Consider the following 19,714-nt stretch of genomic DNA (forward strand, 5'->3'; position numbering starts at 1 on the left):
TCAGACGCCAAAACTGGTTTTAATACAATAATAATCACAAAAATTGGGTTCCTAATAGTGTAGGTCGTTATAGATGTTTCCATAAACTCAAAAGAAAATACAAGAATTAGTAAATAGATACATCATTGTAAGCGTATGGCTGTCGTTACAGAAACACCCAGTACATAAACACAGCAAAAAAACATCCACTCAAATCTAAGGTATTCACATTTGCCTTTGAAAACTTGCTTTTATTCTCAAAAAAATTATAAAACCTAGGTATTGAAGTTGTAACTAGAAAAAAAGGGGTTGCCATAATTTCGAAGCGTGATAGTAGATCTGGTAAATGCTTCCAAAAGTGTGCTAATCAATGAAGCTCTGTTCTACGCAAGCTTTCACCCGCTTTTCATATTCTCTTCTGTTCTCTTTGTACAGTTGCGCAGCCATAGAGTTCGCAGGCGAATTTGGGTTTGGATCACTAAGTAGAGACTGGAAAAGTAAATAACTTATTACCAATAATGAAGAACAGGGACATTTTTTGAAAATAACATTTGATTAACAATTTTTATAATAAATTAGCTTAGGTCAAAAGTAAGTGGGTCTACTCGATCCTCCACCGCAACCCGCAAGGGTTTATTGAGGCTCTCACCTGTTCACACTAGACCAAATAAACCCAGTTTCTTAACCGATTAGTTTATATGGTGAGTGATCAGGTCAGATGGTAAGAGTGTGGCTCTGCCAAACTCTGAAAACCTGATTCGCCCCGCAGCGGGGCAGGCACCAAGAATGTGCTCTGCTGTTTCATCATTTTCAGAGGTGACACACACTGTCTTTCGACAATCTGAGTCCCGGCATATCATGATTTAGGCGACCGTGACCTGTGAGAAGGCCTGTTAGACATCATAGTACAACCCCTCTGTAGTCCAACAACTGTTTGGTTTCAAGTAGTGTCCGACCGAAACTGGTTTTTACGACTGAAACCGAATTTCGGGAATGGTCTCAGTTTCGGCCGAATCCGAAACTTCCTCACAAGGATTATGTTTTGAGAAAAAAATAAAGAAAACGTTATTATAATCAGCCAGTCTATATTTTTTTATCTTTAAATCACGACGTTATGCAGTCTTCAACATTTTTACTTATTGATAATCAACAAATCAACAACAACCCCTTGTTTAAGAAATAATATCAATTGCACCTTAAAATTACTCAAAATAGGTGAGGTGTTTATTTCAGGTGTAGTTTCTTCTTTTGAATATTATTAATGGTTTTTCAATACTATTAAATATAAACTTAGTTATTTGAGTTGTTACCTAATATCACCATAGGTAATTAATAGTTATGATACAAGGTACAAAACCAGAAAAGTTGAACTCAAAACAAGGCTTCAAAAAACCACCAAAATTGATAAGGGGACTCTATAACAACTTACCATCTCAAATTCGAGATTCATCTCGGAAAAAATTCAAATCCAAATTGAAATGTATCTTATCTAGTAACCGTATTTACAACTTCCAAGATTTTACTCAGTTGATCGCTGAAAATGAGCATTTGTTCATGGATAATCACAGTGATTGATTATAATATCTCATTTTATTGTTATGGTATATATTCATTCATTTATCTTTAAAAATTCATTTGACATTCTATAAGTTTCACATTATATATTTGAGTTACATTTTATACATCATACTTCATATATTTTATACATTTACGTTTTATATATAATTCATACATTTTATATATTCATATTTAGTCATCCCTTAAAATGTATTTTATCATGTATGTAGATCAAATATGATTTTATTCTTCAATATCCCATATCACAATTATTGTCAACCTCGATTATAATCCCAGGACTACAAATTATTCTATCATCTATCTTTAGTTATTAGGCACGTGGACGCGGCAAAATGTCTTCGTCGCTTGTATGAAATTCAACGCGCCGAGAACATGACCGATCACACCGCGATAACTCCCGAATGCAGTTTCAGTTTCGGTCGTAGTTTCGGCAGGTTTGCCGCCGAAACCGAAACCCGCTTTTTTGCCGAAACTCGACCGAAACCGAACTTTCGGTCGGACACTAGTTTCAAGCTTCAAAGGGTGAATGAACGTCTTGAAGTGAGCCAATTCCGGAAAATTTTGCAAAAAGTCCCCAAAATCTTTTTGCCATCCAGGAGTTCAATATTTGTTTGGCAAAGCCTAAAGTGATGCCAATGACAGGTTCTGGTCCGATGAAGCTGCTTGTAACACCCTCCTTTGCAAGGCAGTCAGCAGCCTCATTGCCTTCCAGGCCAATATGGCCAAAAATCTAGACCAGAGACAATTTGTTAAGTCTTCCTGTTGAGGAGCGTCATTTTTGGCAATTTGCTACCAATTTAGACGTTGCTCGGTAGGAGCCAAGAGCTTCCAACGTCGATCGACTGTCCGAGGTAGGACTCTACCAATCTCTCCCTAGGCAGTTCGATATCTCTGTCCCGAGTCTGCGACGGAAAACACCTATACCAGAACCCGAAGATGTTTTTGATCCATCTGTGAACAACAATTATCTGCTCTTAATATTTCTTTCTCTCGGAGGATCCAGTCCTCTCTACTCGGAAATAGTATTTTATAAGGCAGTTCGTAGTTGACAGTTGGAGGCACAAAGTCAGAGGTGTCATTCCCAGAATGATGTGACTTCCAGTGTCAACCAGCAGTCTATTGTACTCGGCATTAGATTGATTTGTACTAATGGCGATGTGCACAAGTCTATATGCAGTCCATCTAGCCTCTTGCTCCAGAAAAATGTGGAGAGGAGGTAGATGGCACCAGGAGGTACTGATGACACCACAGATAGCTAGACAAGCCTGTCTCTGTAAGCCAGAGAGCTGCACCTAAGCCGTTTTCTGTAAAGACTCAAGCCACCAGGCAATTGCTCCATAAGTGATCATTGGTCTGACAATAATAATACATTTTTTTTTCAAGAAACAATCATTACATAAATCCAATGGATTTGTTCGGAGCCTTATTAAACCCAAGTTTTATTACAAATCCTTAGACATGTTCATAGGGACAGCCTGGCTTCAAGGGCAATGCCAATACATTTCTCTTCCGTTCCAAACGGAATGACCTCACCATTGAGGGAAAGTGGCGTTCAATCGTTCAATTTTATCTTCCTGGTTAAGAGGATTGTCACAGTTTTTCTGGGGTTGATTGACATGCTCCTTCTGGCACCACCTCTCAACAACGTCCATCGTACTTTGCAAGATATCACAAGCTACTCTTTCAGATGTAGGCATTGCCAAAATGACAAGGTCATCTGCATAAGCTTGCAGATCTACTTTTCTTCTGTCTGACTACCTATCAGTAGCCAACACAGAAGGGGAGATAGTACCCCACTATGGCTTAGATCGAGCCAGTTATCGTCGATTCTATTCCTTTTTCACCCAGAGATGATCCTATAAATTCAAATGCTCCTTCAATATCGAGAAATACAGCAACTGCAATTTCCTTGTTGTCAAGAGATTGGAAAATTTTCTCTACAAGGTTGTTCAATGCTAAATCTGTCGATTTGCCGGTCTGATATGCATACTGGTAGTTATTCAGGGGGGATGAATATAAAGCCACCTTCCTGATGTGTCCGTCCAGTATCCTCTCAAGTCCTTTCAACAGGAAGGATGTAGGGTGTGGCTCTTTCCGACCTACTTTAGGTATATATACTACCCTTGTTGACAAATAACTGGGTGGTATTTAATTCCACGCTGTTATGAGAATGGGTAAAGTGATTTCCAGTTCATTTTGAAGAAGAGCTGGAAATGTACCGTCTTCTCCAGGAGATTTGAAGGGCTGAAACGATTTGATAGCTCATTCAACGGCCGATTCTGTGATAATCTTCTTGACGACCTTATAATCGTTCTTTTTTGGGCATTTACGCCCTCAAAGAGGGCGTGTTGTTATCAAGAGTCAGACTTCCAGGAAAGTGGTTTCCTACCAAAATCTCTAAGGCTAAAGCAAATAATAACAAAAATAGTGAATAAAAATAAATTATGTATGAAAATAGCAAAGGATACATTGAGATGGCAAATCAAGAGTAAGGCTATCAAGGTTATTTTTCAAAAATTCATTGTTTTTAGGATAATAAAATGCAGATAAATGAAAAATTGTCGATTTTATTAAAAAAACACGATTTTCTAGTTGCATCTAGGTACATTCCAAAATAAAGATATCCAGTTGACAAAGCAGTGGACAAAAAAAGTGAATTTAATCAATATTGGGGTAATTTAAGTTCTTCTGTTTCATGAACAAGACAAGAACATTAGAAATTCAAATAGACAAAGACGTTAACAAAAAATTACAGTTTTGGATCGATAAAAAAATATGGAACTTTGAAAGGCCATAGATCTAATAATTTTCCACAGTTCAAATTTTACCGATTCTGAATTGAATATTTGAAGAGGAAACATCTAAATGTTATGCTACATTATAGTAATATTATGCTGAATATCTCGTTGAATTGGCTATCAATTGAGTGCAAAAATATTTTTGTGAAAGTTCTAGTGTTGTGATGGGTATAAAGAAAGAAATGATTGATCCGTTAAATCACCCCACATTTATGTTGCTGTCCCATAATGAACCCAATCTAGAAGAGTTTTGAAGAACTGAAAAGAAACACCTGAGATGAGTTTTAATTTGAGAAACACATATACAAAATATTTGTATAGAAATACTATGGGACATTGAGAATGTCCCATGCACAAATATTAATCATGATATAAAGCAAAGACAACCTACCTTATCTGGCTGTTTGACAGTAATAAACTCAAAAATACAGAACGAATATTGTCCAATGGATGTAGTGACTGAATAGAAAGGTTTACATAAATCATGTATTATTTTATTTGAATTGCTTGGAATATGGCGATGATTTTTGGGAAAGAAAGTTTTTGGCTTTCTACTACTCCATCTTGATACAAAAAACAAGGATGAGGGAATCTTCCAAGGAAAGGAAGAAAGTAATCAATTTTAAAATAAGTAACTCTATACATGGATGTGTAGATCATGCAAAGAAGTAACTTTCAGACACAAACTGAAAGAAAGTCCTCCTGAAACAGCTACTTTCATATAAACATTGAATTACACGAAAGAAAAAATTCTTTCAAAACAAATACTTCCATATGAACACTGAATTATACAGAAGATACTTTTCTCTACTCAGTTTGTATTTCAAACATTCGTTGTGGAATAAAAATCAGATATCATTCACATGAGTTCTACTTTAAATGAATGGTAATAAATTGCACTTACACTGTCACCCTCACTGGTATACATCGATGTTTCGCTTTAAGACACTTGCCACAAGGCTCTTCAGTACCAAATTGGATAACATTATAGAAAATACACACAGTTCATTCATGAATTACGATTTTCAATGTCACGGAATAAGCTTGATCTGCTCATGTCATCGATGACATCGTAATGTCATTCATTCACCTATTTGATTTAATCCCAGCCAAGAGGAATCTTATTTGAATTGAAGGGGTTATATTTTTAGGAGTGATTAATTTTTGGGAAAGAAAGTTTTTGGCTTTCTACTACTCCATCTTGATACAAAAAACAAGGATAAGTGAATCTTCCAAGGAAAGGAAGGAAGTAATCAATGTTAAAATATACATGGATGTGTAGATCATGCAAAGAAGTAACTTTCAGACAAAACTGAAAGAAAGTCCTCTTGAAACAGCTACATGTAAGTTCAATTTATTATCATTCATTTAAAGTAGAACTCATGTGAATGATATCTGATTTTTATTCCACAACGAATGTTTGAAATACAAACTGAGTAGAGAAAAGTATCTTCTGTGTAATTCAGTGTTCATATGGAAGTATTTGTTTCGAAAGAATTTTTTCTTTCGTGTAATTCAATGTTTATATGAAAGTTACTTCTTTACATGATCTACACATCCATGTATAGAGTTACTTATTTTAAAATTGATTACTTCCTTCCTTTCCTTGGAAGATTCCCTCATCCTTGTTTTTTGTATCAAGATGGAGTAGTAGAAAGCCAAAAACTTTCTTTCCCAAAAATTAATCACTCCTAAAAATATAACCCCTTCAATTCATGACGATGATATCCTGATATCCATACAAAACCGGGAAGGAGATGCCAAGTCACTGTTATGTTTTCGAAGTGAAAGAAAGCAAATTTGTTATTTATCCTTCATATGATAAACCAGTTTAGACATTGTTTACTTTATTTATGTAACTCAAAATTTTTGAAACCGTTTGAAACCAAACTAACCCTAGATATAACATTGGGGATAAAATTTAGACAAGCAGAAAGAATTTAATGGAAGCCAATAATATTTTATCAACTTCATAAATAATACTTGTTTACAAATTCATTATTTCCAGACGACCTTGAGGACTATTTTGATAAACATATTCAGATTTCTTCGATTTATTCTCAAAAATATTTTGCGAAGTATCTACATGTAAATGTAATTCTCACAAGGGTGATAACCTTTTACCTTTTGAAAAGTATAAATATTCATGTGGCTGGAAAAAAACATCAAAATCAAATTTTAATAAAACATTTTGAAGATTTGAAAATAAACTATCATCAATAATAGTTATGAGACAAACTGTTTCTGATGATTGAGAATTTATCATAATTTTGTAATGATATGATATGTAATATTTTGTATTGCAGAGCATGCTTTTGCTTTTACATTTAAAAACATATATTACTTAGGCCTGTTCATACCTCGGTGACCGGATCTTAGATAGGGAAAAATGTTGGAATTTTGTTTGCCTGGACCCCACAAAACGATTTCCCTTTCCAAATATTGACATAGACGGAATTTGAGCTCGATTAAACGACGTTAACCCGTGCCGCTCGTCGCTCAAAGTTTGAAATAATCCAAATTTTTGTCCAAAAAGCTGACATATGGAGCCATAATCCCAGAACGGTAAAAGGGGCCGTTCAAGTATTACGTGAGCACTATGGGGGACGGAGGGGTATTTGCTTTGCTTATTTTGGATGACATGGGGGTAGGGGAGTCTAGATGATGATTACGTCATGGTAGTTATTTACTTTTTTACACGAATGGCAACCCTCACATTGTCTTTGCTTGAAAACGAAACGCATTTTCGGGGATTCCCGCAAATAATGCATACGTTTAGGCACTCGCTTTAGAACCGAGTAGGGGAATTACCGCGCGCTGTTCACTTGTCTAAATTTTTTCTATCAGTGTATTGTTTCGTTTGGATACTCTAGCGAGTAGACGTATTGTAAGCAAAGAAAACATTTGTGTTACCATTGATTCCATCAGCCAAAGTTTAATGTTTAAACAAGATGTCGTTTCAAATAGACAAAGTGTTTGAAAGTTTAAAAAAATATCATACAAGTATGAAAGTACAAAATGTACAAGTTAGTTAACGACGTGTGGCGAAATTACAAATTACAAGCAAAATCTGATAGGGAACTAGATATTATTGTATTTGAGAGAATCGAAGAAGAATTGCAAGCGACGACTAAGAATAAATCCAATCTACTACATTTTTTTTTCTAAGATGAGTGACGAATTAGAATTAGTGAGTGACTGATTAGAAAATATTATGTCCTATCTCAAAGTATAAAGGTAAAATTCAATATATAGATTTATTTCTCAATATTGATTCCGTCAATTGTTCACAAAATACAGGATGTGTTTTATGCATATATAGAGAAAACTTATACATATATAGAGAAAACTAACACCCTGTATTTTGACAGGAACGAATTGCTCGTTTAAAGATATTATATTTAAAGCCATAGGGTTTTGTATTTATTACCATATATATTGCCATACTTTGTATTTATGTAGCTCAATAAGAGAGTCTTTAGCAGAACCCATAGAAAGTTTTTATTTTCAGGCAACCTGTAAACCTGCAGAAAAAACACAAATTATACAGCCAGCTTCAAATATTAAAAAACAGAAAGAAACTAAATAAAACCTGGTAATGAATCACAACAGCAATGCGAAATTAATGAAAATACAGATAAACAGAGAGCAAAACCTTCTCAGGAAGCTATGAAAAATATGATTGCTCTGCTCGAAAAAAATCTGAATGCTTTGTATTCTGCAAGAGATACTATGCCAAGCCGTGTTGAAGTTGATAAACATATCATTGAGTTGCACAAGGAAATAAAAACAGCAAAATAGTCTTTAAATAGAAAGGTTCAAAACGCAGTTGCCCAGAAGAAACACAGGGATGGTATAAAAAGAAAGTTAGAAGATATTTGTCATGAGAATCCAGAAATAAAAAAAAGACTATCTCTGAGGGATTCAGTGGGACGTCCTAATCTTGAAAGCAATCAACCTTCACTATTGAAAACAATCGCGGATATAGCTTTATTTGGGAGTGCAGCAGATGATAGAAGACGAATGGAATCAATTCGCAGCATAAAAACTCTTGATAAAATCACACAAAAATTACGTAAAATAGGATTTGACATTAGTCGCAGTGGGACATATCTTCGTTTGATTCCCAGAAAATCTAATTCTGCAGAGGGACGAAGACATGTATCGACAGTCCCTGTTAAGCTCATTTGGGCTCAAACTTATTACCACAAGACCCACTTAGATAGCAAGTTTGCTGAAACATCAATCCATTATTTAGAGAACATAGCATCCATACTTGGACCAGATCAAGTATTTTTCATATCTCAAGATGATAAAGCTCGAGTCCCTATTGGCGTAACTGCGGCAAATAAGCAGGCACCTTCTAATGCACATGGAATATAGAATCAAATTGCCTGATCACGATTGGGTAATCGCTGAGCGTCATAAATTAATATCATCTGTTTATGCTGGTATCAAAATCACTTCCAATATGCTAGGACAACCGCAAGCCGTTGGATATTCTGGACCAACATACATCGCTATTCGAAGTGGAAAGCATAGTTCATCTACTGCTAATACTCATGCTCAGTATTTCGAGACGCTTTCGAACTTGAAGGGTTTCGACCATTAGCTAAAACTGACCATGGACTAGTAAAACCAGTGGTAATCATGACGGTTGATGGAGGGCCAGATGAAAATCCGCGTTATCAAAAAGTCATAGGGTTTGCTATACAACACTTTAAGCGACATGATCTCGATGCATTGTTTTTAGCAACCAATGCTCCTGGAAGAAGTGCGTATAACAGAGTGAGCGCAGAAAGGCTCCTCTTAGTCAGGAACTGGCTGGTTTAATATTGCCTCATGACCATTTTGGGTCTCATTTGGATGAACGTGGTGTTACAATTGATGAACATTTAGAAAAATCTAATTTCGAATTTGCAGGAAATTTATTAGCTGAAGTATGGAGTTCAATGGAAATTGATGGCTATAATGTTAATGCAAAATGTATTGGGCTGGTGAACAAGATCTTCCTGATTTTCCAGACATTAAATGGTATTCAGAACATGTGCGTGAAGGCCAATACTTGCTTCAAATTGTAAAATGTAGAAATACAAAATGCCAAGAAGTGTCCTATTTAGATTACTTGACAACAGATTTCTTGCACCTGTAAAAGTAAAACAAACAGTTGATGACTTGGTTTTGGATGAAGGAGGGCAATTTCTTAATCTTCCAGTCAATTTAGCTTTACCCTCAAGTGCTTCACTCAAAGATTTCCTGCATTGAGGCTATCAAGTCGAACATGCAAAACGTGTGGTCTTTATCATGCTTCCGTCAAGTGATCCATGAAAAAATAAACACGCACATTGATAGGAAAGTTAGACCTGTAAGAGTCGCTGCTCGTCGTGCTAATGAACTGATGTGCATTATTAAAATTTTAGAGCACCATGATGTTGAACGGTTCGATGAGAACGACGTAGACATTCCAAAATCGGATGAAAGCGAGCAGACTCACACTGAGCAGCAATCGAAGAAATCCAATGTCATCAAAAACTTAGAATCATGTATTCGTGTTTCATGGACTGAAGACTGTTAATTTGAATTTAATATGTATACCAAAAATTTAAAATAAGTTTGTTATGTTGGTGAGATATAATTTTTGTCCTTTACTCTATGTTGAATACCGTATCAGTAAAATATAATCTCTATCCTAAATCTATTTTCTTATTTTTCAAATTATAAGTATAACGTTATAATTATAATATTAAAAAAACAATATCATTGATTTACAAATGTTTACGTAAGTAAGCATGGGGGGAGAGGGGAGGGGGTAAGAGCTTTGCTTACTTTTGCTGGCAAGGGGGGTGGGGGGGTGAATAACTGTAATAAATCTGCTTACGTAATACTTGAACGGCCCCTAAATAATAAAAACACGCTTAATATCTAAAGAAAGCTAATGTCGTTCTTGAAAATTTATATTCAACACATAGTTGTTGTTATTTCAAGTCAAACCGAGTTACAACAGCCTTTAACCCCAAAAACGTGACCTGGAACAACTAGTAGCATACTTCGTATATTTTGTTATCAAGTGGTAAATATTGCTTTATTTTGATATATTTCTGAGTTTAAAGTAGAAATATAATAAAAAACACGTAATACTGAGAAGTCTAATAACGTTTTTTATTTAAATATATAAAATCAGGTATATAAATAATACATATAAAACAGACACAGAAAACCAAATTTTCGAACCATTTGTGGTATTTCAATGCAGAGTTGGTGGGATTATCGTTTTTTGAACCCACCATTACAGACGAGAAAAAGTTGTAAATGGTTAATAAATTGCTCAGTAGCACAGATGAACCATCAGAGCATGCTAAGGTTATAAATCCAAAAGTTAGGGAAGAAAAATTTAAAGAGGTAGTTCATGGAGGATTGGTAAATTTACTTATCAAAAAACCGTTTACACTATATGACCGATTTAATATAAAAACAGATTTCCTAAGAAAACATCTAAACACCTCGTCGCAAACTAATGACTTCCAAGAAGTACTGAAAATTGTCAAAACATTAAAAGTAGTTAATGATATGACTCAGCTTGGTGTTAAATTAATAACTGACTTCAACAACCTTCTGACAAAAGATGAAGACCAAAAGCAATATGTCCTGCAAGTTGTAAGTAAATGCCGTGCTCGGTATTTACTTACAACCTGATATCCTGACGGTTCAAAAACTACTTTAACAAAAGCTCTAAGATTATATAACTATGTAAAATTATCAACTGATGTAGATACTACGTCTGTATCTTTTCTGTGTCTGTTTTGTATGTCTTATATACCTAATTTTTTTATTTTAAAATATAAAAAATGTCATTAGACTTATAAGTATTACTTGTTTTTTTAAAATTATATTTCTACTTTGAACTCAAAAATATACCAAAAAAAGCAAAATTTACCACTTAATAATAAAATATACCAAGTATGCTCTTAGTGGTACCAGGTCACATTTTTGGGGCTAAAGGCTGTTGTAACTTGGGCTAACTTAAAATAACAACTATTATGTATAGAATATAAATTTTGAAGAACATTAGCTTTCTTTTGAGATATTAAGAGTGTTTTCATTATTTACCACTCTAGAGTTATGGCTCCATATGTCAGCTATTTGGCCAAAAATTTGGGTTTTTTCAAATTTTGAGCGACGAGCGGCACGGGTTAACGTCGTTTAATCGAGCTCAAATTTCGGCTATCTCAATGTCTGGAAAGGGGAATCGTTTTGTGGGGTCCAGACGAACAAAATTCAGATTTTTGGCGGTCACCTTAGTTCATACAGTACAAATATGTCTGAGAAAGCTATTGCACAGTGAAAAAGGTGTTTTGGTTTTGTAAATTAATCAGCGAAAATCTCACATGTTACTTGAATATGTTTTGGATTTTCATCAAGTCTCCGATTATTTATAAATAGTTTTAAAAATTACTCCACTTTAGAAATTTGAATGTCGTCACTTTCCAATATGTCACAAATGTATACTCTTTTTCTAATTTACAATGTTGCTAATGTTACCTCAATGTTACAAATTCGAAATTTTTGTCTATGGGTTTTAATTCGTGTTTATTCAGCTTACAGTTTAAGTTTCTGGGCTATATTTAGATTATAAGTTTAGAAACATATTTGAAAATAATTTCTTGGCTCTTTATCATAGGGGCCATTGAAGTATTACATAACGCAATTTTTTAAGATTTTTGATGTTTTACAGTACCCCTCTCCCCCACCCTAAACGTTACGTAACAACCAAGTGACCATTTTTACCTAAAAGTCACAATTATGTTGAACAAAGTACTGGCAAGTCGCTAAAATACTTTTGTTATTGTTTAAATCGCGTTTGCGCTAATAATGAATAAGACAAAAGATTTATAATTACCTATATGCAATGTGTATATTGTTTAATTTATTCATTTATTTAACAATCACATATAAATTAACATTTAGTTAAGTATGTTAAAATAGGCTCAACTAATACACTTTTACTACTAATCTTACATTCAATTACCTCGTTTTATTGATTTGACCCATATATTTTTGGCTTCATCATCTATTGTTCTTCTCATGCTTTTTCCCATTTCAGCTTCATTTTCACTAATAAACTTTTGAAATAAAATCATATACTTAATTTAACCTGTTGCAATGCAATAAGAAACAGAAAGCTAACGGAAATAAAATAATAGCTTACCAATCCTTGAATAAAAAAAAATCATCCATAATTTAAATAACGTGATTTGTCGGCAATAGGTTTGAAAAATATACATTGTTGCAAGCGCGATGACCACTCCCATTTACTACTCCATATTATGCATTTAAAACAATTACGAATACTGCCAACTTGAACAGAATAAGAATAACATACAATACAGTTTAGGAATTCCCTGTAAAATGTTAACTAAAAGGTTGTCAATTGGGGGAACAAAATAAAAATGACATAGAATACAGTCGAGGGATTCCCCGTAAAACATAAAATGAAAATGGTAGCCAATTTGGGGGAGTTTCATTTCCCAGTTCTATATTTGAATTAAAAAAAAAACAATGTTACGTAACACGTTGTTCGAAACCCCCTGAAACGCTTTGTAACGGTTTACAAGACCCCCCTTCCCCTAAATTGCGTTAAGTAACACTTGAACAACCCCACATACACTTGCACAAAACACACTATATGAATTCAGTAAATTCGTTGAGGAAACAACTCTAATCCATAAAACACCAAAGACCATACTTGTATATTTTTTTTCTTTACCAAACCCACCAAAAGTGGAGACTAGAAAGTGAAACGTATGTTCTTGTAAAATCAGTTTATTCACCTGTGTGCTTATATAGAACTGAACACTCTTATCAGATATCAGATATCGGGGCAAACACTAACGAATTGGTCATATACGGACATTTTTGGTACTTGAATATGCAAATCAATTGTAGTACTATTATAGTTATTTTGTTTCGATGGAATAAGTAGTGATGACAGTGATCAGGTCTCGTAACAGATAGAATGCAAAATATGTCTACATTAACGATTGCACTGTATTATTCACCATAACTATATGATATAACTGACCGATATTTGATGAAAATCCGTTAAAACGTATTAAAAAACACTTCAATGTGAGATTTCCACTTGACAGTTTGAAAAACCATGACAAGTGTTTCGCTATAGAATAGCAAGTTATCATACAATAGCATTGCAATACCGAGAATTGTGCATTTTATTAGTTTGGACTTCCATTGTCTAATATAAATTGATTTGAAATTCCTGAAAGAATTATATATAGCAAAAAACTGAAATTACAATGAAATACAAGCAACAAGCAATGCTAACATTTATATTTAAAATTAAACGCAGTATGTTGCCAAATTATCTGAGTGATCAGTTAACCTACACAAGTAGTATTCATACACACTCCACTAGAAATAGAATAGGAAATGTTTATATCAACAGAAAACATATAGGTTGTGACTCGTTGTATAGTTCTAGTCTGATTGCATTTAATAATTTGCCAAGTTATATAAAAAGCTGTGATTCGTTGAATTCATTCAAAAGAAAATGTAGTGAATATATTTCAAGTAATAGTCATCAATAATTCGTTTTGTTTTTTAGTTTCTTGTTTTTAAAATGTGACTTGTCTCTATTTTTATATTTTTTTGTTTTGTATTTTATAAGTGACTGACTGTACTATGAAGAGCATTATTTGCTAATAAAGAGTAATAATATAATATAAAAAACTTGAAGTATTAACACGAGATGAAAATTAAAACATTGAAAATTAAAAGATTCCAAACCAAGTTACTTCACGACGTTTCGATTGTTAGTATCCAAAATCGTCTTCAAGTGATAACAGTTGTAGATATTAACAATCGAAACGTCGTGAAGTAACTTGGTTTGGAATCTTTTAATTTTTAATTTTTATAACTTGTAAATAATTTTTTAATTTTCATCTCGTGTTGATAGTTCATTTTTTTTGATTTCTTGGTTGTAGCTTGTATTTCAATGTAATTTCAGTATTTTTCTTAATATAATTATTTTTCAGCTAATCTTTTTAATTTTTTACAGATTCTTTCAGGAATTTCAAATTAATTTATTGGAAGTCTGAACTAATGAAATGCACCACGAAACACTGTCAACCACCTTCAAACAAAACACTGAGAATTGTGACACCTGAAGTTGCAACTGTATAGCGAAATTCGTGTTGTGGTTTTGTAAACTGTCAAGCGGAAATCTCCATCAAAGTGTTTTTTATATACGTTACCTCAATTAGAAAAAACGATAATAGGTCATATTAAGTTTCTGTTTAAAAATCTGGTTTCCCGTTAATCAGCTGTCACCCCCATATGAACGACAACTCTCAGAAGTTGAGAAACTTGTGCGAGCTAAGGACTAACGAGGTCTTACCTTTTAACGTGTGATTCCTAACACAGTTGCAGAATCATCCCAGCTTCAACCAGATAAATTCTCTCGAGAAAAATATCTGGTCGAGGCAGGAATCGAACCCACGGTCTTCCGATCGTGAGTCGGGCGTACTACTACCGCGGCCAATTCCACAACAACTTTCAAGGTTATATTTCCTATAAAACACAATAAAATTTGTAGCCCTGTACCTTTTGAAAAATATTGCATTCTTTAGGAAGTACTACTTACTGAATGCCTTTTATCTTCATTAACACTGTCACTAGTTTTGATCAATTGTATGTATTCATCTTCCTAAATTCCTTTTAAGCTAATGGTATTTTTTCAAGAACTTTATTCTCTTCTGTACAACAGTGCTTTTTCTATTTGAATCACATACTTTTGAAACCTTGAAATCACTTGTTCTATCAATGTCTATTTGTTCTCGTTTTATTTCAAGAAGAATGCCGTCAAAAGTAATGCATTGTTTAGATTTCCCTTCAGAAGTTGGTAAATCTGAAGTAACTACCTATAAGGTCCACCATTATTCTTTTCTTTAGTGAAAAACCTATAGTAGTAACACCCACTTGCTTTGAAATCTAGCAAAATGAGCCCAATTAACATATATCCAACTATGACAAGTATTTATGGATGTGAGGCTCACGATTGTGTAGCTTGATCTATAGTTATTTTTTCTGTATTCTAACCTTCACACTTAGGAAAAACAAATAGTTTCTACACCGTCCTCATAATCTTCCTTTTTTCATTCATTAAATTTAAACATTTTCCACTGGCTTTCATATAATAGGACAAATAATTTGAAGAAATAACTTTGTGAAGGCAGAAATAATGCAATGATACCCCCTTCGCAAATATCCTTTTCTACACTTACTTGAATGGAAGTTAATATAGCCGATACATCATATGTGGGGCTCCATCGGTTTTGAAGAATATCTAAGCAAATTCCTCCATCTGCGTAAACATTAGGGTGAAACATATGACTGACGAATCGTACTGTGGGAGGTTTATTTGGATACTCTTCTGTGAATTCTATAGTTAGTTTAAATGTGCCATCTTCAAATGGGGTGTCATGGGGTCCAAAAATAACTGCATTCCATATCATAATGTTATTATCAGTGGGTGCGCCGCTGACCCCGGTTGGAGGATCTTCCTGTAATCTGCGAGAACACACGTATTAACTTTTTCATGTTTCAAGGATGGAATAAATGGGGTTTATGGAACTAAGGAAGATGAATCACTTACCTTTTGAAGTCTCTCATTAGGCGCCGACGAGCTGGGGTAGACATTTTATTTTAGAATCGACTTCTGTTGTATTTCACTAAAAATTATCGAGTTGTCCTGTAGTACAAACACAACGAATTTGTAAACTAATGAATGATTTAATTACGGTCTTAACTCCACAATATCTTTCTTGGCATGTCATATAAGCAAGGACATCTAATGTCTAATGATTTAAAAACATAAATAGCCCTAGATTTCAGTCTCCAATGACGATGTATCCATTTACTGATATTTACGATGACATAAAAAAATTCATGTTGGTATCAATAATTCTTCAAGTTAGTTTTGGTCAGGATTAGTAAGTAGAGGGGTTACGAAATGTCAACAATTTTGGCTGCCACGTTTGTGATGTCATTGGAGGAAATGATATGGAATATAAACACAAAATTGTATTTATTCTGTAGTAACATCTATCAATAATAATAATGATAATAATCATCTTTATTCATCGATATGATGAAAATAAAATACAAAATTTCAGAACAATATTTGTGTCGACGAAAAGGTGAAGTATCGGCCAAGGCTGCTTTTTAACTTAACCTTGCAAAAAAACAGAAAACTATACAAGTACTATTTGAGAATTAACGTAGACAGAATCAAAAATACTCAATCTACATATTGTAATGAATCTGAAGCCGGCCCTGACCGGTGTCCCTGTCAGCCAACGCATGACGCATACCGCGAAAACTCCGGATAGGTCCCGAAATCCGCAGAGGGATCCGGAACGTTCGTTGACGATATAAAAACGTCGCTATTCGTCCCGAAGAGTAATCTGTACCAAGAAAGCGAATCGAGCGGTTAACAAACGGTGAAGATAAATTAAGCGTTAGTGGTGTAAATAAATTAGTTGTGATAGTGAAGTATTGTTAAAATAAATTTGTTTAAGACAGTTAATTCTTTAATTCGTTACAATTGGTGATCAGAAGTGGATTTTTAAAATAAATTTGTGAGCGCTTGGTGGACAATTTTTGTATTACGGTGAAATTGACTATAAAACTTTCGCACTTTGGCGCAGATAGACTGGTGATTCATTGTGTTTCGCGAAGCGGACAGTACCGGACGACGGAAATATAAACTGATAGACCTTTCTCGCGAAAAATAGACTTGTGAAAATAAATAAGTGTTTCGGACTCCATTAAATAAGTGGACATATTCAGTTTTGAGTAAAATAGACAGTAAGAGATAAAATGTGTTCAAGGAAAGTGCGCCTAGTGGACTTGAAAGTTGCCGAATTGAAGCAAGAATTGGAGGAGAGAGAACTGGATTCTTCCGGAAAAAAATCAGTAGGTACTCCAGAAGAGAGACTATGGGACAACTTGATTGAATCAGGAGAAGATCCCGAAACATATTCATTCGAAGTTTCTGGGGGTGATTGGAGTTCAATAATGAGCAAACTCGATGGACTTCAACAAAATTCGGTAAGTCTGGAGGAGAAGCTTCTGGAAAATTCGAAGAGTTTGAAAGATGAACTTCAACAAAATTCGATAAGTCTGGAGGAGAAGCTTCTGAAAAATTCGAAGTGCTTGAAGGAAGAACTTCTAGAAAATGCAGAAGGCTTGAAGAAAGAGCTTTGTAGTGTGGCAAGCCTACTCGAAGAAAGGATAGGAACCATCGAGACAGAGATAAACAAAATCAGAGAGGAAATCAAAGGGGAGATCAAAGATGAAATTGGAGCAGAAATGAAGAAAATGGGAAAACAGTTAGGCAATGAAATCAAAGGCGAATTCGAGGCAGAAATCAGCAATATAAGAAAACAATTAGCAAGTTGCAAAACCAAATTGTTAATTCTGCCCACCCCACAGAAACGATCACTGAAAACTCAATTCCGGAACTGAAAGATGTCAAACTCAGTTCTGAACCAGGAAAGCTCTCCATGAAGCCGCCCCAGTTCGACGGAAAAACTCCTTGGGCAAATTACCGCCGACAATTTGAAGCTGCGGCCAGAGCGAATGGATGGAATGCAGGAGAAAAGGCGGTAGCATTAACATTGGCGTTGCGTGGAGAAGCAACGAATATCCTGCAAACCCTCACGGCCCAGGAACAGGAAGACTATGACCAACTTGTAAAGCATCTTGAACTGCGGTATGGACAGGCCCACCTAGAGCACGTTTACCATTCACAGCTCAAGAACCGCTGCCAGAAATCAGGAGAATCCCTACAGGAGTTTGAAGCCGACATAGCTCGATTGGTCCGTCTGGCGTATCCTGCTACACCCGAAAATGTAATGGAGCGGTTAGCAGTTCAAGCATTCTTGGATGGACTTCGCGACCAAGAAACGAGACAGGCCTTGACGCTAGCTCATCCCAAACATCTCGTGGATGCACTGGCAAGCGCTCTGGAGTTTGAGGCTGCAAAACAATCCTGCAAGAGCCAGAGCAAAGTTCTAGCTATCGAGGAGGATGGACAAGTGCCTGCAGATATTGAGGCCACCATCAGAAAAGTAATGATAGAAGTTTTGCCTGAGAGGAAAATTGGACATGTGCGTAGCAAATGTCCAGCTTTCAAAGAATCGACACCAAATCAGGAAAACTAGAGGGGGTCGATGAGAAGGGGCAATCGTCGACCTGTACCCAGCAAGCCCCCGTAAAAAACGCATATGTTGCCGTTCTCCAACGACAAGACAAAGGTGTTTTCGTAGACGGCCTCATCAACAACGAGCCTTGCACCATGCTGCTAGATACAGGTGCGACGAGAACCATTCTTGGACCAACCTTTGCCAAAACACCGGCAAGAATTGAACCGTCAAGCTGGAAGGTACGCACTGCAACAGGGGAGCCAGCCAATGTACTTGGAGAAATACCAATTGAATTGGTGTTGGGCAGCACAAAATTGAAACATCGTGCATTGGTGGCGGACATCGAGGACGATGGAATGGACATAATGAATTCCAGAGGGTTCGAGCTGAATTTTCAAGACGGCGTCTTACGTGTCGGCGGAGAAGAGCTGGTGCTTCATGGAAGAAGCGAAGAGATGATTAGAGTCCTGTTGGCCGAAGACGTGTGCGTACCTGAGAGGGCTGAAACCATACTAGAAGCTCGCTTGGACGGTGGTGCGAGCAGCGGGAATGTGGTAATGTTCGAGCCCAAGATACATGACGAGAAAATTGGACGAGGAATTGCACTGGGGAAGACCCTGTTGCGTGTTGATAAAGTTGTGCCGGTCAGGGTCATGAATGTCAACTACTTTCCCGTGACCTTGAAGAAGGGAACAATGCTGGGGCACTGTTCGTCCATTTCCTCTGTCATACGGAGTGTACGCAGTTCAGTTAGCCAAGCCAACAACTTGCCTAAAGAGTTGGAGAAGTTAATTGACATTTCCTCCAAAGACATACCATCAACTCACCGATTTAAATTGAGGGAGTTAGTCAAGAGGTACCAGGAAATCTTCGATATTGGAGAAGGAAAAGGCAGCAGAACGAATGTGGTTCAGCATAGAATCGACACTGGGAATGCCCGACCAATCCGGCAATCGGCTAGAAGACTCCCTCTTGCCAAGAGAGAAGAGGCAGACAAGATAGTCAGCGATATGGGAAAAGAAGGAGTCATCGAACCTTCTGACAGCCCCTGGTCTTCCCCAGTCGTGTAAGTGAAGAAAAAGGACGGCTCGACAAGGTTCTGCGTGGATTATCGCCAACTAAATCACGTGACAAAGA

General features: G+C 35.7%; 1 protein-coding gene across 1 annotated transcript; it reads right to left on the bottom strand.

Moving 5' to 3' along the window:
• Positions 1 to 16,276, bottom strand: Ubc6 (Ubiquitin conjugating enzyme 6). The gene is made up of 3 exons (XM_023163437.2): positions 16,024 to 16,276; positions 15,653 to 15,938; positions 1 to 468 (listed from the first exon to the last, which is right to left on the bottom strand). Exons 1-3 carry the CDS (start codon positions 16,065 to 16,067, stop codon positions 343 to 345), a joined length of 456 nt encoding a protein of 151 aa, XP_023019205.1. The 5' UTR covers positions 16,068 to 16,276; the 3' UTR covers positions 1 to 342.
• Between the last annotated feature and the right edge of the window lie 3,438 nt (positions 16,277 to 19,714).

This window comes from Leptinotarsa decemlineata, unplaced genomic scaffold (genome assembly GCF_025532065.1).
Source record: "Leptinotarsa decemlineata unplaced genomic scaffold, Ldec_3_MD MMD2_tig00000026_RagTag_RagTag, whole genome shotgun sequence".
In the NCBI taxonomy this organism is placed as follows: Eukaryota; Metazoa; Arthropoda; class Insecta; order Coleoptera; family Chrysomelidae; genus Leptinotarsa; species Leptinotarsa decemlineata.